Source organism: Capronia epimyces, assembly GCF_000585565.1.
Source record: "Capronia epimyces CBS 606.96 chromosome Unknown aczIQ-supercont1.4, whole genome shotgun sequence".
NCBI lineage: Eukaryota > Fungi > Ascomycota > Eurotiomycetes > Chaetothyriales > Herpotrichiellaceae > Capronia > Capronia epimyces.
The window spans coordinates 1,013,134-1,036,276 of record NW_006912907.1 but is presented as its reverse complement, the minus strand read 5'-3'; the positions used below and the strand labels follow the sequence as shown (position 1 = coordinate 1,036,276).

General features: G+C 52.8%; 8 protein-coding genes across 8 annotated transcripts; 3 read left to right on the top strand and 5 right to left on the bottom strand.

Moving 5' to 3' along the window:
- Window positions 1-1,652: 1,652 nt before the first annotated feature.
- On the top strand, window positions 1,653-2,831 carry A1O3_05003 (uncharacterized protein; the record flags this gene model as incomplete). The annotated part of the gene is made up of 1 exon (XM_007735131.1): window positions 1,653-2,831. The coding sequence occupies one exon, from the start codon at window positions 1,653-1,655 to the stop codon at window positions 2,829-2,831; it is 1,179 nt and encodes a 392-aa protein (XP_007733321.1).
- Window positions 2,832-4,214: 1,383 nt separating this feature from the next.
- A1O3_05002 (COP9 signalosome complex subunit 5) lies at window positions 4,215-5,330 on the bottom strand (the record flags this gene model as incomplete). The annotated part of the gene is made up of 1 exon (XM_007735130.1): window positions 4,215-5,330. The coding sequence occupies one exon, from the start codon at window positions 5,328-5,330 to the stop codon at window positions 4,215-4,217; it is 1,116 nt and encodes a 371-aa protein (XP_007733320.1).
- Window positions 5,331-5,779: 449 nt separating this feature from the next.
- A1O3_05001 (uncharacterized protein) lies at window positions 5,780-8,547 on the top strand (the record flags this gene model as incomplete). The annotated part of the gene is made up of 2 exons (XM_007735129.1): window positions 5,780-5,967; window positions 6,030-8,547. 2 exons carry the CDS (start codon window positions 5,780-5,782, stop codon window positions 8,545-8,547), a joined length of 2,706 nt encoding a protein of 901 aa, XP_007733319.1.
- Window positions 8,548-10,932: 2,385 nt separating this feature from the next.
- On the bottom strand, window positions 10,933-12,528 carry A1O3_05000 (uncharacterized protein; the record flags this gene model as incomplete). Its single annotated transcript, XM_007735128.1, has 1 exon — window positions 10,933-12,528. The coding sequence occupies one exon, from the start codon at window positions 12,526-12,528 to the stop codon at window positions 10,933-10,935; it is 1,596 nt and encodes a 531-aa protein (XP_007733318.1).
- Window positions 12,529-13,844: 1,316 nt separating this feature from the next.
- Window positions 13,845-15,736, bottom strand: A1O3_04999 (carboxypeptidase D; the record flags this gene model as incomplete). The annotated part of the gene is made up of 2 exons (XM_007735127.1): window positions 13,845-15,540; window positions 15,591-15,736. The coding sequence occupies 2 exons, from the start codon at window positions 15,734-15,736 to the stop codon at window positions 13,845-13,847; spliced, it is 1,842 nt and encodes a 613-aa protein (XP_007733317.1).
- Window positions 15,737-17,054: 1,318 nt separating this feature from the next.
- A1O3_04998 (uncharacterized protein) lies at window positions 17,055-18,927 on the top strand (the record flags this gene model as incomplete). The annotated part of the gene is made up of 7 exons (XM_007735126.1): window positions 17,055-17,235; window positions 17,284-17,511; window positions 17,562-17,708; window positions 17,755-18,012; window positions 18,067-18,129; window positions 18,183-18,416; window positions 18,485-18,927. The coding sequence occupies 7 exons, from the start codon at window positions 17,055-17,057 to the stop codon at window positions 18,925-18,927; spliced, it is 1,554 nt and encodes a 517-aa protein (XP_007733316.1).
- A 1,293-nt stretch (window positions 18,928-20,220) lies between these two features.
- A1O3_04997 (uncharacterized protein) lies at window positions 20,221-21,419 on the bottom strand (the record flags this gene model as incomplete). The annotated part of the gene is made up of 3 exons (XM_007735125.1): window positions 20,221-20,276; window positions 20,346-21,291; window positions 21,342-21,419. The coding sequence occupies 3 exons, from the start codon at window positions 21,417-21,419 to the stop codon at window positions 20,221-20,223; spliced, it is 1,080 nt and encodes a 359-aa protein (XP_007733315.1).
- A 316-nt stretch (window positions 21,420-21,735) lies between these two features.
- On the bottom strand, window positions 21,736-22,714 carry A1O3_04996 (uncharacterized protein; the record flags this gene model as incomplete). The annotated part of the gene is made up of 2 exons (XM_007735124.1): window positions 21,736-22,541; window positions 22,588-22,714. The coding sequence occupies 2 exons, from the start codon at window positions 22,712-22,714 to the stop codon at window positions 21,736-21,738; spliced, it is 933 nt and encodes a 310-aa protein (XP_007733314.1).
- Window positions 22,715-23,143: the final 429 nt, after the last annotated feature.

Here is a 23,143-nt window from a genome sequence, read left to right as displayed (position 1 = left end):
GCTAAGCTGCGACCCGGACCGACCGGAGCCTGCCCATGGTGCTCAGCGGCATGCTTTCGGTGGATTGCGTGCTATGGTCGTGTGTGACTGTGACTGTGCATGCCTAAGCCTCAGTAAGAGCAGCTCAATGTTGATGCACATGCGGAGTGGCGGCAAGATAGAGCGTTGACCGACTACCAGAGTAAGAAAGGTCGCACGATGGCCGCGGGAGTTGACGCGGGAATGTTGCACCTAATCCATGATTAATGATGATTAGGCGCAGCGGTTAGAGAGGACGGAGGTTGGACTGGCGTCGTGGGCGACCAGGGAAGAAACAGGGAAGGACCAGGGAAGGAGGAAAAAGTGCCGTCGGCTCAGGGCGCAGGGCGCAGGCAGGGAATAGAGTAGAGACTACCAGCAGCCAGGTAGATAGTAGTGCAGCTGTCAATCAATGAACGACATTTCCGCAGCGGTAGCCTGCCGTGCGTGAGATCATTAGATACGGACACCTCACATAGGAGTACGCACGTATGGGTAGTAGATACTGTACCTTCAGCTCAACAGATCCATAGTATCTTCGAAACTTCAATATGTCGCAGGTGCAGGAACCCAGGAACCTACCTATACGCATATGTCATAGTATCGTGATTCCCTCACTGCAGCGGCCGAAACGAGTAATTCTCATCTGGCCCAGGCAAATCTGTGCACTGACGGACTGTGCTGGGATGCCCCCGTCAGCCCCATCACCAACCGGCGCAGGCCGACCCCGAAATGCAGTCTAGGCCCCCTGGTCTGGTGTCGGGGCCTACTAACGCTGCTGCTAAATTGCTGCCTATAGAGAGGCGGCTTAGGCTTCCTTAGGTACTCGGTGCCGGGATCAAAATGGCCAGCTTGTATGGATACATACCTTGTACGATACCTTACCGACCTAGGTGGCAGAGATTAATAGTAGTATGAGTTTACTATGGCCCCTAACTACTTCCCTTAGGCACACACAGTAGACCTAGTAGGCACTACCTTAGGACGGCAGGTAAGGTCACGTGGCTTGGTACCGTACTGTACTCCGTACAAACGCGTAATGTTACATCGCACAGTTTGCTCATGTTACAACAGAAGAGTACTACCTACCTAGGTACCGCACCGTTGTATAATCATCCTCACTCGATCGATTGATTGATCCGTGATATTTGCTTGCTTGCCTACCTTGCTTGCTTGCATCTGACACGGCATCACATCTCACAGTGTCTGTACATACATACCTCCTCCTCCTCCACCGCCACTAACTGAGTGGACTGCCCACGACTGCCAGTGCCACTACCGTCAAAGAAATTCAATCGACTCCGCCTTTCGCATACCGTCATCCTCCTTGCTCTGAATTCTCATCACCAAACCTTTACGACCTTGCATCCTTGCACCACCCGAACATCACTCTCGATTCGCTCAGGACCTTCTACTGACCTCCTCCTCTTCCTTCTCCTCCTCTCAGCCATTCTCAACACCAGCAACCCCCCACACCGCACCAAGTCGATCCTCTCCCTCCGCCTTTCCATCCCGCCTGCTTATCCTGTCAGTGCAATATCGATCACACGTCTTGAGTTGGCGAAACAATGCCCTCATAACCTGTCTCACCATCCTCTACCTCCAGTCGCCTGTCCGTTGCTGTGGTAGACGTCATGGCTCAATCCATGGACGCTCACTCGAGCTTTGTCTACCTCCTCGACAACATTCCCACTTGGAAAGCCAGCGTCGACTCATTGTCTGCTCACGCCGATCAGAAGCATACCGAGTTCGTCGCCGAATATGCCCGACTGGTCAACCAGATAAAGCCCAAGCGCCGGAGGACACCCTCAATGGCCTCGATTCACCCGGACGATAATGAACAAGTTGAGCGGCCCGACGAGGTCGCCCCGAGCAGTGGTAGTGTACCAGCTCCTCTTAGCCGGGTCGAAATAAATCCGCTCGAAGCCGGGAACAAATATCTATACGCACAGGCAAGGAGGAGGAGAAGACCTGGCACCTCGATCCGATCGGGGGCTTCCGGGCCTCAAAAATTCAGGAACAAAAACCAAGTCATCGTGTATTATGACGCGTATTTGCAAGAACAATTGGATGCCATGGTGAAATCCATTGGAGTCGGTCGAAACAACCTTCGCAAGGGTAAAAATGCTTTGGTGGCTGCCAAAGGATTCTCTCTTTCCACTCTATCCACCCGGCCAGGCCGAGGGTATCCCTCACTCGACAATGTCCGGGGGTCTTCTACTCGGTCACGGAGCACATCACTCTTAGTATCAGAGAAGAAGCCTACCGAATCGACCACCAAACCAGCACCCGATGATGAAACTGCCTTCTTTCTTGTCGACAAGGATCTTGAGTCGGTCCAGAGTCTCTGTGAGACTGCTGCTCATCAGTTCCTTCGAGACGGAGATTGCTCGACTGAATTGGATGTCATTCGGCAAAAATTGGACGCCGTCCTTGCTCAAGCCACCACCATGGCAGAGTCACTTAAGAACCTTCGGCAAGGAAACCCCCAGGGCTCGGAAGCAGATCAGGTCAACTGGGACAGTTTTCAGAGCTGCGGAGATTCAGACGCTACGTTATCTACTCAACCTTCGCTTGATGTTCTCCATACACCCAAGATCGGTGCCACGATGGATCGCAGTCACCTCGCGATCAGTCACACACTGGAAGACATGAAGTCTCAAGGTGCATTTTTCAGTGCCCCCGTCATGTCGTACGGCAACCCGGGCCTGATGACTGACAACATCGAAGTCGATGATGCCAGCGATCAGAGCTCCATCGTCGTGGATATCACGCAATTTCGAATGACGAATCCGAGAAGGGCGAGGGTCTAGGCCTTGTGCCCAGGGGCCATGGCCATATTATCATATGCCCCTTTTTGAACTGCCTTTTAGCGTATTTCATTTTGTTTCCAGCATATTTGCGGCCTTGTTTTAGCGGAATTGGATTTCAATTGGAGGCATTCAGGATCATATGAAGAAAACTCTGCGATATGGGGTGCAACTCCACGCGGTGAGCGGGGTTGTGTTGAGCCGAGCCGGTCTATTCGACACTGCATTGAAATGGCTGCTTCAATCTTCAGTCATCTACTAGTCTATACGGGGGAAGGCAGTGTCTGCTCCATGGATTTTTGGCATGGAAGGAAGAACAGAGGGATTCGGAAGCATATTATCGAGTGGAACAACCATCACGTTCGAGGAAAGCACCTGGTCATTGGAGGGCGGGAACATTGATCCAGAGTCAAAAAGGCAGAGTTCCTGAAATTGACGAACCTAGTGGCCAGTTACCAGTTACCCGGTTGGATTGAGGCAACTGCGGACGAAGGGTGATGATTCTCAGGATGTTACGGCCGTTGGGATTGGAATCTGGGATTTGAGGAGTCGGTCGCACCGGATCTGGCTCTGTTATTGATGGCACACAGACTGAGCAGCGGTTTACTGTATGTAGCATGCAGGCAGCCGCAGGACAGACACCACATTGCAAGAGCTCGATGTCCTCGCACGTCTGGCTCTGACGGCGGCGATCTGGAGCAAATATGACACCCGTTCCAAACGTTTCATTTCGCCTAGAACTGTAAAACGCCGCAGTTCTCGCTAGACGGAAATCCTCCATGCATCAGGCATCTTCAACTAGGTCCTATGCCTAAGGGACCTTGCCCCACGGGGGCCGCTAGAATCCTGCGTGTGATGCATGATACGGTAGCTACATAAGGTATCTACTGTACGGTATGTAGTATCTACCTAGGCAGTGTGGTGCACGGCCTGTACCAGCGTCGCATGCGAGGGCGAATCTGCCATCTAGAGCTCGCTCATTTGTGCTCGACAAAGAGATTTCGCGTCGTGGTGTGGTGTGGTGTGGTGTGGTGTGACGGATCACCGCTCACGAACCGGCTGCGGCCAGTGAGTATATGGGATGTATGTACCTCCTCCTCAGTCGAACGTGCGCAGTCATCTCATCTCGTCTTGTCTTGTCGGAGCCGGGCCACGGCGTCCCACGAGTGAGCTGACCGTGTCGCCACTGGGTCGCTCTGGGTCTCTCTCCAACGGCGGTGATGGCTGAAACTGGTGCTGTTGCTGTTGCTCTTGTTGTTGTTCTTGTTGGTAGAAGCTGATAAGGTGGCCTGTCCCACGGAAACCGGATGATTGGTCTACTCTGGAGACGATTATTCCCAGCCCCCGCTGCTTGCATCACGATTGGATTGGCAGCCATCGCAAGTTTCAACCTCCATTGCTTGTAACAGCCAGCCCGGCAGCAGCGATCGTCGCCTGCTCCCCGGCCGCCTTGACCCGGGCCTCCTGCACCACACCCCAGAACAGCTTCTTCTTGACGTCGCTCGCCAGTAAACCCGCGACTTCCTCGGACGAGATTGTATTGCCCCCTCTGACCACCTGCTCCAGTGACCCGTCCCTGACAACCTTGAAATTCTGGTCTCCACTGCCCGCCAACTCTTGCGTCCGCCGGCCCATGTTGGCGTGTGTCCGCTGTTTCTTACTTGCCTCTTTGATCTTGATGGCGTGATCGACAATCTGCTTGTTGACATAGTCGCGGTTGGTGAACAAGGGCGACTGCGACAGCGTCGAAGTCCAATATTTGTTCCACAGGAGACCGAGTAGGTGTGTGTCGAGCGTCGATTTGTAGTGCGTCACCTCCAGTGCATAGTATGAATTGGCATGGACCCCGAAATCCTCAATCTTGCCCGTGGGAATCGCCTGGAACTCGTCGCTGTCGTCGGTGAACTGTCTGTCTTTGGGCTGCTGGCCTTCTGGGTATGTTCGGAAAGCGCCAATCTCGACCTTGCCAGCGCTCACTGTACGATCGGGGTCAATGACCACAGCGACGAACGGGTCGTTAACCATCTGATGCGTCATTTGTGTGTTGACGTCGATGCCCGACAGCCAGCATCCATAGCCCGGATGTGAGTGATACCATCCCACTGCGTTTTCCAGCTGCCCTCCTCCTTCGCGTGAGGCGATGCCAAAATTGACCATGTATTCGTCTGCATCGTTGTGGGCGTTGACCCGGGTCTCTGTTCCCTCCACAGGTAGTCTGAATGCGTCAGTGATGATGAGCGATCGACCCGACACGTAGCCGATCATGAGGCCCATGATCTCGATGCTGCCGCCGGACCGAGCATGTGTAGTCATTTTGAGGAGTGCCAGTGCCGAGATGCGCACGTGGGTGAAGTAGTTGGGATCTTTCTTCCAGGGTGCAGCGTCTTGTAGCGCTTTGTAGGCGGCGGGGTCGGGAAGATTGTAGAGGCCATTTTGGGCTGGGTCGACGGTGATGATGTCGTTCTCGGCCTCCCAGGTGCGCAGGGCAGAGAGGGTCGACATGGCACAAAGGGCAAACCAGCAACAGCAATAGGGGAGGGGGGTGGGAGTCGGCTACGATATGGCGATATGGCGGTATGGCGTGGAGAGCTGTGCCTCAGGCGGTGTCGGTGACGAACTGCGAACTGACCCTGGTGGCGCCTGGTGGAGGGAGATTCTGCCGGGCGAGGTCAAAGGCGGTGAAGACGACGAGGCTCTGCAGCTTGGTTGAGTCAGTTGCTCTGCCAACGCCATCAACACCTCCGTCCGGACATCGCCATGGTCCCTTCGTTCCCCCAACCCACCACTTGAGCCTGATTCGCCCTGACGCCGCGACCACTTGGTGCCCATATTCTCCACGTCTTCTCTGTCTAAATGTCTATCCTTCGAAGCTGTCACCGCGACCGAATATTCGTCTTCTGAGAGAGTCTCTATCATCGTCCAGCTCGGCCGCGAGCCGCAGTCCGACCCCAATGCCCACGCCCACGACTACGCCAATGGACACCAGCTACCTGACCACTCAGGTCACCACGATCATAGGCCAATTGCATTCCATCTTCGACGAGATCGGGGTGCCGCGCAATGAACGAGAGTCCAGAGAGACTGAGCTGTTCGCAGCCTTGTCCGAGACGCTGCACAACCAGCTGCGCCTGGTCAATAAGTACGTCCCACCGCACCTCCGACCGTCGTCCCAGAATGCGTATGCTGACCTTGTCTTGCCAGTGAGAAGAATGAAATGACCGAGGAAGCCCACAACATCATTAAAACAATCAAACAGATGGAAGCATCGCTGGACGATGAAAAGGACAACGGCTACGACCTGGACACCGACGGTTTACGCGTTACCTACCCCCTCCTTGATTGTTTACGCGACCTCAAAGAGAAATACAACGTGGTCAGCAGACTACATCGCGAGCGGTTTGAGCAGGTTAAGAAATTGGTTCAAGCTCTCGAGTCCTACTCCTCCCACCTCGAGTCGTCCTTCGTCAAGATTCGACTGCCACCCACTTCCTCCAACACGTGCCCACCCAACTTCGATCTGTCCCCCTCCTATGTCACCACGCTCGACGAGGAATTCTCCCGAGTCTACGATGAATACAACAGAAGGGTGGTCCTTGTTCAGCAGACGGCAGAAGAAATCGTCAGACTGTGGTCCGAACTGGGTATCCCTCAGGCGCAGACAGATTCCTTGATTGTACAAAATTATCGCGACACGCCCGAACAACTAGGTCTACATCAGGCAGATTTGGATCGTCTTCGAAGTCGTCGTGACAAACTGATGGACGAGAAGAAAAGTCGGGAGAAGAGGTTGGCCGATCTGAAAAAGAACATTGAGAACCTGTGGGACCGTCTGGGGATTGAGGATGCGGACCGAAAGGCCTTCCTGGCCGCCAACCGCGGCTGCGGCTTGCGGATAATCAATGAATTCGAAGACGAGCTGGCCAGACTGAACGAACTGAAGAGGCAGAATCTTCATCTGTTTGTCGAGGATGCTCGTGTCAGGCTTCAAGAGCTGTGGGACGCCCTCTACTTTTCCGAGGAAGAGATGTTGGATTTCACCCCAGCCTTCTCCGACGTGTATAGTGATGCGCTATTGTCAGCTCACGAAGCCGAGATCGAAAGACTGACCACGCTCAAGGAACAGCGAGCCCCGACGCTGGCCGCCGTCGAGAAATACAAGTCTCTGATTGCCGATCGCGAAGCGTTGGCTGCATCTGCCGCCGACGCGTCCAGATTGCTGTTGAAGCCACAAAAGGGAGAGAAGCGCGATCCTGGAAAACTCCTCCGAGAGGAGAAGATGAGAAAGAGGATTGCTAAGGAATTGCCCAAGGTGACGGCCGAATTGAAGAAGACGTTACAGAAGTACGAAGACGAATACGGACGCCCATTCTTGGTCCATGGCGACAGATTCCTCGACGAGATTGAAGAGACGGAAGTCAAAGCTCCTCCCGCGCGATCCAAGACACCCAACGGTCTTCCCCCGAGATCGAAGACGCCTGCAGCTACCCAAGCTTCGTCGAAACCGGCCGCCAGCACATCACGCACTGCTTCGGCAGTTCGACCTCAGAGTGTGATGAAAGGGCCTCCCCCTCGTTCGACCACGAAAACCCCCACCGCTGGAACTTTCCGGCAACGAGCAGCGCCTCCTTCAACATCGACGGCGTCTCTATCACAAGCCAAATCGCCTTCTAAGATCCCGGCTCGCGTTCCCCTGGGCAACCTCAAGCATGGCAGCAACTCTCCCGAACGTCGGCCTGTCCATCAACCGTCTTCTCGCAGCTTCCAGCAGGAACCCGTCCAGAATTCCCCGCAACGTGCCAGGACAATGGGTCCTCCTCGAGCTCCTCCACCCAAGATGAGAGATCTTTTCGTCCCTCCCGAACCCAGTCCAGCTGCCGCCATGACCTCTTCTCACCTTCCGCCACCGGCGACACGACCCACGAGCACGATATCTTCCGGGTCGAACGAAAGTAGTCGGTATGTTCGACCGATAAGCCCTGAAGACGTGTATGACGATCGCGAGAGAATGTCGTATATGTCAACGTCGGTATTGAATCGTGACCGACAACAACAGCAACCGCACTACCCACCATCACAGCACTCTCGTTCCGACTCCCACTCACATCAGCCCCAATATCAACCTTCTCACTCGCTCTCTACCTCGACCTCGATACAGAGCCACAGCCAAGGGTCCCGGCCTCACCACCCATCGGCCCCTGCGTCGACCATGTCTGGCGCTTCTCGGCAAACATCCAACACCTCATCCAACATGACCACGGGGACTACTGCAAGCGGCAGCGAGAATTGGGAGACCTACTCTGACACATCGGAGATGGAACCGGAACGAGATGCCCGCGAGGCATATTATGCCAAAATTCACGCTGGCGCGGGGACCACGACCACGACCAACGCCTTGGGGATGAGCCATAACTTGAACGGCAAGAGACCCATGACCGCGGGAGTGAATGATGCGGCTTTAGCTGGACCGATGGGGCCTCCACCTGCTAAGATCAGAGTGCACGGTCATCACGGTCCTCCTCCTCATCATCATGACCGGCCTCATGATGATCGCCATCATCACCAAACCTACCAAGTCCACCAGACCCATGGGTATCATCACGGCCAGCAGTACGAACGGTTTCGAGAACTGTCTGATGAAAACGTCAACACTGGGGCTACCGGCGTCAGAATTGAGGGCAGCGATGCAGCGTGGAGCACGGAGTTGGAAGAGACGTATTGATTGACAGTCTTATTTGACATGGGTTAGACGGGGCATGGCAGATGAGCCACGGCTTGTCAGATATCTATCTGTGCTAGCAACGAGTGGCAATGTCAATGTCGATTTTCTCTGGCTTCTTTCTTTTTTTCACCATCTCTTTCGATGCGGGATTCGGATGCCGCAGGGGCCTGGTTTTATGCCGGTGTACTGGGAAAGGAGAGGGAAAAAAGGGAAAGGAGACGGGATCAGTACAAGACGAGAGAGAAATGGAACCAGAGAGGCACGAGACGGTGGACTGTTGGCTGCTCTCCTCCGTCCAACCTTTTCCCTCTCTTTCGCTTGGTACTTTTTCTTTTCTTGTGCTTTCCTTGTCACCCGGGATTTCTGGGTCGGTTGGGGATTGGGATTGGGGATTGGGATTGTTGTCTTGTGCGTTGATTTTCGCCCGAGGTAGCCTTGCCATGGCAGACCATGACAGACCATGACAGACCATGTACCGGCGCCTTAGGGTGCGGCGGGGTACGGTGTGGCGTGTTAGGGAATTGGTCAGACGCCTTTACAGTAAGGTCCTGTGATCCTGTGGTCCTGTGATCCTGTGCTTCTGTGGATTTCATGGATTCTATGGTCTTCTGGCTCCGCGGAGGTGGTGTGTTTATGGTGTGGTGAGGTGGTGCGGATCCCTGCTTTTTGCTTTTTGCTTTTCGCTTTTTGCTATATCTTCACGACCGTCATGTGGCGCTGTGTTGTTGCTGTGGTTGTGGCTGTATTTTGTTTTATTGTGTTTTTGGGTCCGGGTTCGGATTCGGGTTCAGGTTCGGTTTCGGTTTCAATGTACGGATAAAAGGAGACAATAACAATGACTCTGACTCTGATTCAGACTCAGACTCGCGCGTCTTTACTTACAGTACCATTGTTGTGCCTTCTCTTCAGGGACTGGCTGGCTGGCTGGCTGGCTGACTGGCCGGTTGGTTGGGTGGGCGCTCGCTCTCACCATCTCCCTCATCGTCTCGTCTCATCGTCTCGCCTCAGACATAGAATAGGCCATGCATGACACAATGTAGGTATCCGATCCGTACAATGCAAGCAAGTGTACCATTCTTGTGCCTTCTCTTCAGGGGCGGGCTGGTTAATTGGTTGGTTGGGCGCTCGCTCTCACCATCTCTCTGATCGTCTCGCCTCACCTGAGACATAGGATAGGAGAGGCCATGCACGACTGGATGTAAGTAGTCTCTCGCCTTAGACATAGGATAAGCCATGCATGATATAATGTAGGTAGGTCTCTCACCTTAGACATAGGAGGCCATGCGTGATATAATGTAGGTAGGTACGTCTCTCACCTGAGACATATGGATGTAGGTACGTACGTAGGTAGGTATCCGATTCTCTCAATGCAAGCAAGTCGTAATCCAAATAAGTAGTACAGTACTAGTACATTAGATTCATGGTAGGTAATTAGGCGGCGGAGATGTCTACTGATACTCCTTTTTCTAGAAAGGAGGTCGAGCCTCAGGGCTCAGGAGGCCGAGGCTGAGGTTTAGGAACCTAAGGTCTCCTAAGCCCCTAACATGAATGTGCTAAGGTGCTCCATCCAGGTTTGGAAGGTATGCCGACCATTAGACTTGTCACTGGAGTATTGTATGCTCATGCTCATGCTCAGCCTTGCGGGTAGGGCAGGGCAGGGCAGGGCAACCTAACATTTTGGCTAGGGGGCTCCCGTACTCGTAGACCGCCACGCCTAGATTGGGCCATGTTCATTGATGATAAATGTCCAAGTTACCTTTACGACTTGGGAGCAAATGTCCAAGTCACCTTTTACAACTTGATCACAAATGTCCAAGTTACCTACCTTTTACGACTTGATCACAAGTTTCCAAGTTACCTTTTACAACTTGGGAGCAATGAGCTCGAGATACGAGACACGAAAAGGTCAGTGTTGGTGCACCGTACCAAAGTCTACGGAGACATGGAAGGAAAGGAATTCATCAGAAACTGCAACCTGCAACAAAACACCATGGCATAACTATGTATACCATATACTGTAATCATGCTCAGCCTCGCCGAGTCAAGAACAATCCCTGCAATCCTGCGATCCATATCCTTCTCACAGCGCCAATTAAGAGCCACCAGCACTCCATTATCCCCTCGTGTATTGAAACCAGTCCATCAGTTATCGGTATGCTCAACTTTTCTGGCCCTCTATAGCCCTGCAGGTCGTGCATCTCATTACGTTCATTTCACATCACGTACGTGTCAACTGGCTGCCAACAGTGCAGACACGTGTCTCAAAAGCTCCTTCCAATCGAAGACAAGGCTGAATGCGGAGAAAACAATTGTTGCCTTGCCGGTATCTGAGAGTCATGTACAATAGGTCAAGAAAATGTGCGACAGCTCCTTTCGAGGTATTGGTCAAGGTCCCGGCGGCGGAGGCTGGGTCGATCCATGTCCCCCAGTCGGCAGAGGTTCGAAGACTTCATGCCAGTAGTGCTTCACACGGTCACAGATGCCCTGTTTGCCTTTCCAACAGCCAAATTGGTGTTCATTTTCGCAAGCCGTGCCTTTGATTTCTTCCCAGAACCTCCTTTCAACATCAAACCCGAAGACTTCATTGGCACGAGCCTCGCCCATCCAACACCGGACCCATGTTCCGTTGGTATCACGAGTGGGACCGCCAGTCCCGATGACCTTGGACGAAAAGTCCCGTGTTTGTTCGGTGAAGATAGTGGAAGGGTCGAATTTGGGGTAATTGGCATGAATGAAGAATGGCCTCACTTCTCTTGCTGGGACATCAAACACCTTCTCGTGAGGCAGCGGGTGAGCTTCCGCAAAGGCGAAATCGGCGGCGGGGTCATGCTGGGCCATAGCACTTCCCAGGAAAGATCCGGCGGAGTCGACTCGACCGAGAGCCATGACACGCCGACGAACGGCATAGAAAGGCTCGTTCAAAGCGGTGGCAGCCCAAGCAAATGTCTCCTTGTCGCCCTGACCGGGAGCTCCCTGAGACAGTAAGGGATAATAATATGCTGGACCGTAGTAGTTGTAGTATGCAGCCAGCATCAGCGACAAATGGTGTTTCGACTTTGAGAACATGACCTCGCCCGACTCAACCGCGGGTCGTAGATTGAGAGGCGGAATGCTTTCGATCTTGGCGATGTCGAAATAGTAGGGCGACTCCGAGGCATACCAGAAATCCGGCCACATAATCATCCCCGTACTGTTGAACGGTTCCTCTTGAAACAGAGGTAGAGGATCATAGATAGGAAAGGCATCGGAGTCGAGTAGAAGCACTTCTTCAAAGGAGGAGAAGATGACGGCCATGATTTTGTACTGGAACCGATCAATCGACACTCCGGATTCAGCCGCCCGAAAGATGTCGGAGAATACAAGGCATTTGGCATTCAACGTGGGCAATACGACATTGCAGATTTCGTCGTCGTATTCGGAGTCGTCGGCCAGGAAGACCTCGACTGGCAACAACGACCACGTCCTCCGCAGCATGCGTAGAGAGATCACAAGGACAGGAAGTTGGTTGTATCCGGCCGTCACGACAATGCCTCTGGTACCTGGCTCATATGGCATCTTGGGGGGAGTATCTTTCAAATCATTTACGAAGTTGGAGTGTGCCTCACGCATGCGTTTGATATCGGCGGGATCCATGTACAGGATGTCTGGCCGCTGGTGGTCGTGTGAGGGATCGAACCCGATATCCAGACTCTGAGGTACCACCGCCTCCGGCGGCTGGTCGCAGGAGGGATCATTATTCAAGATGATGAGATATAGATCTCGCCAAAACGAGGCCTGGCTTTTGAGGAGAGGATTACTCGGCCGTGCACGGGTAGAAGGAAGTATTGCTGCAGGCTGCCCATCGCCAGAGGGAGAGGATCGGCGTATGCGAGTCTGCAGGAACAGGAGGAACAGGATCAAGCCCAGCAAAGGGGCGACGATGGCCGACCTTCGACGATTCCATGCACGGGATAAAGGTCGAGAAGGTCGAGGGAGGAGCATGGTATCGCATTGTCGGATCGGAGGTGAGCAGGAAGAACATCAGGGAGCCATATCAAACAACTGAACAAGAGGAACAGGAGACGCAAATATGGATGGAAGGCAAACCAAGTGAAGAAGTTCCAAATACGCAAACGCCCTGAACCGACCCTCCTACGGTACGAGTGATTTGTAGGCGGGGGACAAGAGAAACCCTGGAGTGAAGAAGCTGAAGGCCACGGCTGATGTGGATTTGACGGGTGGAGAGAGAGGCGAAGACTTCATGTGGATAACTGGGTCCGAACCTGGACGTGGAACACGAAGGAAGAGACGAGGAGGTTGGACAATGAGGCTCGACAAGGATGTGCGATGGAACTCCGCGACGGGGCATGTGAAGATCAGGATTGCAGCTATCACAGAACTCCGTAGTAGGTGCGTAGGACTACTACGCAGGAGGTAAGTATAAGACACAGTAATTACATACCAGGTGGTGCCAGGTAGTATTCTGTATCTGTACATGTTTCAGTGTGGGTGTGACGCGTCGGCAGAGGAGACCGAGACACGGACAGAGAAGGTGAAACCGGCAGGTAATTGAATAATTAGGTACCAGGTAGGTAACTAAATATAGACGACCGCCACCTAGCAGCTGAGCCCGAGCCTGAGCCTGAGCCTGAGCCCTAAATTGGTCTAATCCCAGGCACTTGGGCACCTACAGAGTCCTACGTACTAGGCGTCCTCGTGCAGCCTAAGGGCTAAAGGCTTAGGGCTAAGGGCCCCTGAGCCCAATAAGGTTGGACGTTAGAAGACCGCCTAAGCCCCTAGGCCCTTAGGCCGCCGCCTAGGAAGCTTACCTACCTACCTAACATAGGCGTCTTTTGTAGAAGAAACTCTCCCGAATCTCCCACTGCACTGGCGGCCAATTTATCCGTACTGTACATTCATTAGCAGAGAGACTACTCGTACAGTATCTGTACATATACCATATACAGTAGTCTCACCAACGCTCGCTTCATGTTTCATTCTCAGACAACTGGGCCCTTCCTTACCTACGTATTGGTGTTAGCCTGATTGTCACATACGTAAGGGCCCAGAGAATACGCGTACACAGTATCCGTACTCCATACGGATACATAATGCAAACTGATCAGGAGCACAGACCAGACACGATGTGATCTCTTGCGCTCCATACATATCAGATATAGCTACAGGAAAAGGAAAGGACAAATGGACGCAGGATGCAACACTCGACGACACCATATTGTATGTACACATACTGTAGCCATTCCGCCGTCGTCTATAATCATTAACTACCTAGTATTCTCGTGCTGTTGCCGTTGCCGTTACATATGCCCTGCTTCCCTGGTCTTGGTTCCTGCCCGGTGTCCGATATCCTCATCGTCACTGTCACTGTCGCTAGCCAGATCGTAAGGCTCTGCATCCAAATTTCTGTGTCGATGACTGGCTTCGAGATTGTCCAGTTCGTTGTCGTCGAAGTCTCCCGCTTCCACATCACCCCCTTTCCCCATTGACCCGGCGGCCAGCGGCACGCTGAGATATCCCAGACCCCGGACTCTTCGTCTTCCTCTCCATACCCACCAACCGAACAGTCCGGCAGCGATGAGCACCACTACCAACGCAGCCTCGCCACTGCGATAATATGCCTTGAGCTCGGCTTCTTTGACCTTTTGCTTTTCGTCTTCAAGCGCGACAGTGCTGTTCGGGTGGCCTCCCACACTCGTCTCACTGCCAGCCTTTTCACCGCCAATCCGGCTATCAGCTGGTTTGCCGCCGATACTGGCAATGTCGACTCCCATAAATCGGTCCAGCATATCCCGGCTGCGACGAGGCCAATCGAATGGCACCATGTGACTTGCATTGTAAAACAAAACATAGGTGAGGTTCCTCGCTTCTTGATAGATGCCAGCTGGCTCGCCCTCAAACTCCCAATCCTGCTTGGGTGCCCATACTCCGGGAGAAATCTCAAAGCCGGTGCCCCCGAGCCATTTCATGTTGTTGATCAGGTCCTCGGTGCCCAGATGGTTGCAAATCATATCTTTGGCCCCGCTGAACAGCAAAATGGGAACTCCGGCCTCCAGAATTCCGGGAATTAACTGGATACTGGGTTTCGAGTTCCTCGCGCGGAACGCCGACGATACCGCTCCGGAGCATTCGGTCCATCCAGTACGTTTGTCAGGGTTGATATGCAGCGCATCAATGACATCTTGTCGGCGCAGGTAGGGCGTCACAGTGTCTAGATCCGGAGGCCAGGCCATGCCACAAGACGGCCAGTTATCCTGGAGTCGGATGTCGTACATGTTGTAGCACTTGCCGTTTCGCTTCGAGACATCCAGAACCATGGACAAGACCGTCTCGCAGTCGTTCACGTCCACCTTCTCGGTTCCACCCGGCTTGCCTAACTCGGCTATACAGCGGGTGTGAGAGGCCTCGACTCTTTGGGCTTCGGGTGTTCCGCCTTGGATGAGATTTTCCTGATACGCGAATGGGAGGTATGACTGGTATTGCTCCGCTGGCGAGATCCATCCGTTCCCAATCAGAAGACCTTTGATGTCCCACGTGTGCTTTCCCTCCGTACGCGCTTTCTTGTTGCGTTCGAGTATGGCCCTCGTCACGTAAGGAATGTGCTGGCCGGCATAGGACTCGCCGGCGAAGTATATGTCGTCGCCTTCGTACTGCGGGAATAGTGCGAACCATTTTTCCAGAAAGATGACAAACTGATCCGCCATCTCTTGCAGTTCGTGCAGATAACTGTCCGTGTTGACGTAGCTGAATCCCGTGCCCACGGGGTTGTCCACGAACAACAGATTGGCGAATTCGTCCCATGAGCCCTCATTATATCCAAGTTTCCCACCTTCTTTGACCCGGTATGGACCCAGTTCCATCAGTGCTCCGTCCATAGAGCTGCATCCTGGGCCTCCATTCAGCCAGATTACCGTCCGTTGCCTATTTGCAATATGTCGGTTTGCATAGTGCCAGAAGAAGAGGTGTCCATTGTGCTCCGGAGTGATTTCAATATGACTGGAGCCAATCAGTACGTGGAATCCGACGACCTTTAGAGCATCACATACCCAGCATGCATTTTCAACAAAGGGCCATCTGGCTGCCCAGGGAGCGAGTGTACATAGTAGTCGGCTGCGGTCTTTTCCGCCCTCGCTGGTGACGCTCCCCAGACCAGGGCGGCCAATGCCCATGGCAATGACCTTGCCAGCCACATGCCGGAGTGTATGAGCCAAGGGTCAGGGCCGGCCGGGCTATAAAGATGGGCGGTTGAGGAGGTGGAGGCAGGTCGACTATCGCTTAGCTATCATCTCGGTTCGATGTGGAACGCGCAGTCAGGCGGGACAAGATAATAGGGAATAATCAAGTGTGAGAAAACGATACAACTCGAGAGAGGTGAGAACGGCGAGGACAAGACAGTTGAGAAAAAGAGAAGAAAAGGGTGTTGGAGCTCATTGACTGCCCTTTTCGAGTGTGAGGACAAGTCAGATCCCGTCAGCCCAGATGCCCCCTGGACTTTTTAGCAGCCGCCACCTTTAGTGACAGGCCTTAGGAACCTATAAGGAGCCCATGTTCTCCGTACAGTACCTTAGCCAGGGGGCCCCAGGCCAGCAAGCCACCTTTCACCTGCGCCTGCGCCTGCGCCTCGCGTCCCATTTCGGATCGAGCGCGTGGCGCGCGCTTCAGATCTGAGCGTCCGCCAACGTCCAACGTCCATTGCAAGTTATGAAACAGCGTCCGCCAGAAGTCCATCCCGCCAGTATGGTCAAACACAAACTCCCTCCACATTCGAGCCGGAGTCTTCAACATCCGGGATTCCTTACCTTCACAGCTCGGTCTCGACCCTCTCCTGGTCCTGCAGTAAGTCTCATGATATAGAGTCTTGACGCAAGGAGCGTTGCCGAGCGTGGCTTCTCCCGAACAGACTCCGGCGAGGGCGATGTCGACTTAATCGAAGGTAAGCAGAATATTACGTTCGGCCGGGTCGCAGGAGCACGCAATGCGCAGTTGCTTGCCCATCTCACACGTGAACATGAAGAGGTAAGTTGCTCGGGGCCGCTCGGAAAACGATGGCCATAGACACGAGAAGTACGTCGGGGGCACTCCGCGGGCAACGTTGTCAAGAACACACTGCGCAAGACGGGATGGTGAGTGAAGTCGTCTGCTCGTCACGCCTTCTGCCGCACCCTCCAGCGGTGAATGAAGTCCTATTGTTGGATTCTGCCGCACCCAGCTATTCATGCAGAGAGGTACGGCAGAATTCCCCAATGGGAGCCATTCAGTCCCTCAATTGAACACAAGGTCTCAATGGACAATACGGCTGGGAAGCAGTGAAGTGAGGTTGGTCGCGCACCGAAATGTATATCGAATTTCCTCCACCAGTTCTTTCTCCTCGTTGCCTCTACAGTTTCGATTCTCAAGATACTGTTCGTTCTGCAAGTGGATTTCCCGTCCTCTCCATCTATACTACTCCATTATCCCCAGAGTTACACGAGAGTCACAAATCACCCGGCTCAATGGAAAATCAAAGTGTCATGTCTCTCATTCGTGAGACTGAGGCCGACGTGGAGGTTTGGTATGCAGCTGCAAGCCGGCATGGTCCTGGAGACTGGGCCGCCAACGGCATGAAGGACATCATCGATCAAGTCGTCGCTCCGGAGAATCGTGACTGGTATTACAAGACTATGGCCAAACTTGAAAAGTCTCGTCAGCAAGGTAAGTCTATCACTCTCCCAAAGCAGGAAGCCTGCTGATCCGGTGTAGACCACAAGAGTCTCAATCCCAATGGCGAGGCTCCTCGTATGAATGGTGGCTCATTCACTGCGCGCAGCTCTCATTCTAGAGCCCCGAGCGTTGAAGAGTATCTTAACAAGCCGCTTCCTCCTCTTCCGCAACCGCCCTATTTTGAGTACATGTTTGCCGATGCTGGTGTCAAGGATAAGAAGCCCGACGCCACGGCAGAGTCTTTGCTCGAGACCAATCATGCCAATGGTAGGGTTTCTATCAGCTATACCGAAAAAAGCCTGGCTAATGACAAGGAGAAATCGTCTCATCGCAACCGGAACCGCTTACTGATGGCAGATACGCCACATTTACTTCGGATTCGTCAAGTTCCAGTATCGGCCTAGACAGTGCTGAGCTGGCCCAATTTGCCTGTGCACAAGCTGGTGTGGATATATTCCCAATAGGTAGGTGTGCCATTCACTAGGTATCCTTTGACTCACACCAAGGTAGAACCGACTCGCAGCAGTCAAGATCATTTTCCTGCAAACGCATCTGAGGCGTCAGACTCGCTCAGGTATCCAGAGGGAGAGCCTATGCAATTTGAGTTCAGCCAGATTCAGAGCTCCCCAAGACATAAAGTCATTCTTGAGCCCAAGTCGCAGAAGTCAAAGACTTGCTTGCGAAATGAACAGCCTATCAACGCTGCTCCTCGGAGAATCATAACGGCACCAGCTGTTCAGCCCTCAAGCCCGGATATCATCCGAAAAAGTGAGTTCAACTCCCAGTGACAGAGACAGTGACTTATTCTCATAATCATTACAGTCAAAAAGCGCTGTGCACGAGACTCTTTCCTGACCAAATCAACCGTGAACGATTCAAAGGATGGTGAGTATCTCCATTTATCCATCTCCTTTGCACTATTTAATGGCCATGTACAGACTACGACGTCAATTTACTTTGTACCAAGAAAGTCCGTGTCGAGGAGCAGCGCCATAGTCGAGATGTCCAGAGCATGCGAGCTTCCTCCGTCTATAGCAGCATTGCCGCTTCGAACTCTTCGTATAGTGTCGCCACCAACGAGGATATATCTCAACGCAAACGTCCCTACGCCGCCTTGACCGGCTACCCAGGCCAGTTTCAGAGCTACGAAATCGACTTTCTCCACTGCCGTAGTGAGTCCATCCCCCCTTTACCATCCCCCCTTCTCCCACCCAAACCTCTAAGCTAACCTTCTGTGTAGCCACTGGTATCCCAAGCCCACGTATACACTTCACCTGTGGTGACCCACTGCATCCAAACAACCAGTTCACCCACACCAACTTCCTGACGGACCCGACCTGGCCGTCCAAGAACTATACCAAGGAAGATCTCGAGCGCTTCCCCATGCGCAACGCTGCCCTCTCGTACGCCGACCGTCTGACTGTGCGTGCCGCTCGCATCTTGACCCGTACCGAGTCGGAGGAAAACCTCCGTCGTGAAGTCCAGCGCGAATGTGCCGCTGCGCGCCTCGAAGGTGTCGCTGTCGGCCAGTACCGCTACTACCAGGGCCACATGAGTATGGAGGAGTACAAGGCCGCCAGGATATGCATCTGCTGGGACTCATGCTGGTGTTCGAAGCTGTGCACCATCTACGGCGACGTCTTGTGCCCTTGCTCCGAGTGGACTGTTTTGCAAAACCATTGAGTCTGCCTAACTTGGCCACGATCGACTGACGACGGACGACTTGGAGGTGAAGATGGAATCCGGTGGAATGGATTTCGACCTCCGAAACGAGATGAAACGAAACGAAATGACGCCCGAGAAACACAATCATAATAATAATCATAATCATCGGCATAGGCATAGGCACAGGCCATACATAGGTGGTTCAGAGCTTACAGTATGCCATCCTGCATGCAAGTCATGCCCAACAATGAACAGACAGGGCTTGGGCTCTGGCCTAGAAGCATCTGGATGCAAGGGGACAAATCAATCAATCAGCATAAATAGACAAAAGCAACCAGCTACATACAGTGTTTATAATCTGGAGCCGAAGAGCAGAACAAGTTGAAAAGTGAGGCAAAGGCAAGAATAGCCAGCCGCGTTTTCACCTTCACATACACCTTCACATACACCTTCACATACACCTTCACATAGCACATACCTACCTAGGTATACGGATACACATAGCATATAACACAGAATTCGTAAAAACAACTCAACCAGGTCATACAACACCCGTCTGGTGCCGTCGCCATCTCCCACTCCCGTCCCCGGACTGCCTCTCACTCTCTCCCTCCTCAGCTCAGCTCACCCACAACTAGCTGGCGCTTGCAGCTAATCTACTCCTTATCTAGACTACAATCAAAGTGTCTCGCCAGCACTCCTGTCTGATACACACTTCTACTTCTACGCGGAGAACAGAATAGAAAGTGTGGGAATGCGAAAACAAGGGATCCGATTCAAGTGGATAGGCTTGTTGATTTTGCTCTGCTAGTCATGTGTTCTGCTCTGTTCTGCTTTATTCTGCTCTGCCCTGCTCTACTCAATCCATTCTGCTCAGTCATAATCCGTAAGGGGAAAGCCATCCAAGCCAAGTCAATCTCAGGTATGTAGATGTAGGTACAAGAATCCTATTGAATGCACGGAAGCCCGACCGACCGACCGACTGACATGGCACCTTTCATTCACAGTTCCGGCAAGAAGTCTCAGACGCTTTGGACTGTGACGATGCCAACTTTGGACTTCGATCAGGAATTCGGCGCCTCAAGTTGATCCTGTCACCACGTGCTGCCAATTCAACAAGAACTGGTCTCCCTTTCATCACTCTTCAAGTCTTCAAGCACTCTTCGACGGTATTCCTAGCTAGTTGAACCGGTTCTGCAGCTAACAATTTGCATTGCACCTTCGGTCTCTGCCAGCTCTTCCGCAGTGTACCTCACAGCCAAGTTCCCATTGGTCGATAGTCTTGGCCCATTCTGGCGTGGCGCGGTGTCTTCACCCACTCTTCCACAACGGCAATAAACCCTTGATGCGCTCAAACTTGCTTTGGTCTGCACGGTGCTTGTCAGTACTGGGAATCGTAGCGAAAACGCTTGCGATGCAAAGGCAAAACAACTTACTGGGGCTTGGAGGAGTGTCTTTGCGTCCGACCATCGAAATGCTGTCCTCGGGACGAATCATGTCAGCCTCGTCAAGTTCACGCTGAAGCATCTTGCCAGCCGAGTCCTGCGACGATGCGGATAAAGAGCGGGCCCCTGCTGAAGGACCGGCCGACATTATTGGCCAAACGGGTGCTTGACGCTTCGGTGGCAGCGTGATAAGAGTGCCGGGCTGCAAGGATTTCAATTCAATGTCCCCATCGAGTCCTGCATAACGCTTATCACCTTCAGGGGTGTGAGTTGCTGAGGGAGAGTACTCAATACTCGGAAGTGGCTTGTTCTGCGATTGCATGGTGCATTTGGCTGTAGCCTCTGATACAACTAGAGACTTGCGTGGCGTCCTGATCGTGCTCTTCTTGCCACTGTTTCGAGACTTTGATTTCGGACTTGCAGATGCTTCGGTTGATGCTCCGGCGTTCCTCTTAACGCGTTTGCTAGCGGGCTTTGCACCGTCAGAAACCAGCTCCAGATCGTCCTCGTCCTCCTCCTGCTTGATTTCTGCACCATCCGGCTTAAAGTCATCTTCGCTGTCTTCAACGGAGCCTGGGCGAGAAGAGTCAACGTCAAACGTCCCTGACGTATTGTAATTGAGTCTTCGGCCTCGAGTCTGGCGTTTTGAGACGGTGTTTTCGATGACTGCTTCTTCCTCAGCTGGTTCATCTTGGGGCTCCTTCTTAATGGAAGTCGAGGCTTTTGGTAGCTCTTCGTCTTTGACAAGATCGGCCTTCCGCTTGAGCGAAGCATTGCCCTTGGTAGTTGTTGGTTTTCTAGGCGTCTGTTCGGGATTTTGAGAACTGGCCGTGCCGAATGCCGCCGAGCGCTCGATCTTCTCTCGGAGTCTTTGATATCGCTTATTTGCAGCCCCCACAGTCAAGCCTGTCTCAGCGGCCACTGCATGAAAGTCGATCTAGGCATCATTAACCAACACATCCTGGATAGGCATGGGATGCGCGTCACCCTTCCATGTCCCTGCGAAGCTTGCAGACACTTGTATAGAAAGACAGAATTGCCATCGACAGCGCTAGTTGGAGCCATGGTGTGCCGGTAGATATTCTGTGAACGTAGCGTTGACGACGACGGAGAGGTTGAGAGTTCGAGAGGTCGAGAGGTCGAGAGGTCAAGCGTCATACAAGATTGAGATACACGAGACACTGCCGGCAGATATCTGAGGTGATTTGAAGACCCTCTGTGTTGTACGCTCGTGAGGCTGAAGTGACATAAAAGTAGCGTCAAGTCGGACTGATATAGATCGGCAGAAGTCTTGATGCTTGGCGCCGACACAAGAGGGCAAGTCTGGATTGGTAATAGTATCCAGACATCGAGAGTTGGTTTGAAAGTTGGGTAGCACCATTCATGTATTCATGTCAACATCATTCATTCCGTCGTTAGGGAGTTTTTCGGCGCCGACTTCGGTCCTCGTCAAAGACTCGATCAACACCTCTTTGATCACTGTTTGCGATCCACGAGCTGCAGCAACAGCGCTGTCCACCAAACCATCAAACCCGATATCTTCATCCCTCCCTAGATTCGATACAGAACCATTCGACCAGATTTCCACAATCTCATCTCGTGATGGCAGGTAGCCGACTAGACAACTTGCCAGAATCAGATCATGTTCAATGGAAGCAGGGTCCAGGACTCTGAAAGGTTTGCCAGGACCAGGGACAACGGCGCCAACTCCCGCTGCGAGTAGATCTAGACAGTCTACCCTTGCATCTGCGAGTGCTGCCATAGAAACGTTAATGCAGCCAGCCAGCAAATTGAACAGCCCAACACCTCCAATTCGATCGCCGTCAACCTGATCGTCCTCGCCTTCTAGCACTGTCACCGCAATTTCAATCGCACTTTTCGGCCACCTGTCAGGTATGACAACACCCTTTAAAGCAGTTTCTAAGTGCATCCCAATATCTCTTTCGGTAGAATCGCGGATGTAGCCCTGGCGCACGCAGGTCGCGAAGGGAGCAAACTTGACTGACGCAGACAACTGGAGGTTCGGCGAAAATGAAGCGGTTCTCGGCAGGGGTTTCGGCCCATGAACTGAGCATGATAGCTTTAAGGTAGAGGAAGTGTTTAGAAGCCCCGGTTTCGATTCCGGAGGACTTTCGAGTTCGAGATATGCGGAACCGGTTGCGGAAGGGACCACTCCAGTTTGCAGGACTGCAGAATGTCAGTGTGAGCCGGATATTAGCAGAGAGCACCATACATATTTTGCGTAGTTCATTGGGCTTCCTTGTCCGCTTTTGAGACGACTTCGTAGAACTCTTGGAGAGCGCAAAGACTGGAGGGCTGGTCGTGCCAGCAGGGCCGTTGAGTCGACGCCGGTCACTCATGACATTGCAATCGGTATGGAAATGAATGGACGTCCAATGTGAACTGAACTGGTCAGAGATGAACGTGAAGACTGAGCGAGAAGTCTGCTTTCACCGCCGATTTCAACTTGAACCGGCCTTCAAGTTTGGAGTTGGAGTTCGTCGTAAAATTCATGCCAAGGAGCGGAAAGCTGCATCCTTCCTTCTGAATGCTCTGCAGTAGTCGGCCTGCAAGGCTGCGTCATAAGAGTTAGATTAAACATCACGTGAATATATGCCAAGACATGCCGGTGTAGCCAAATAGGGTTAGCAGGCTGTTTTCCCTGGTTTAACTTGAGCTGGAATTTTATTGACCTGTCTCACTCGTGTTTTCTTCGACTTTGTTTTCTTTCCTTCATATAATGCACTGAATGAATCTGCTGGATTCTGCTGGTGCTCATTCTCATGTAG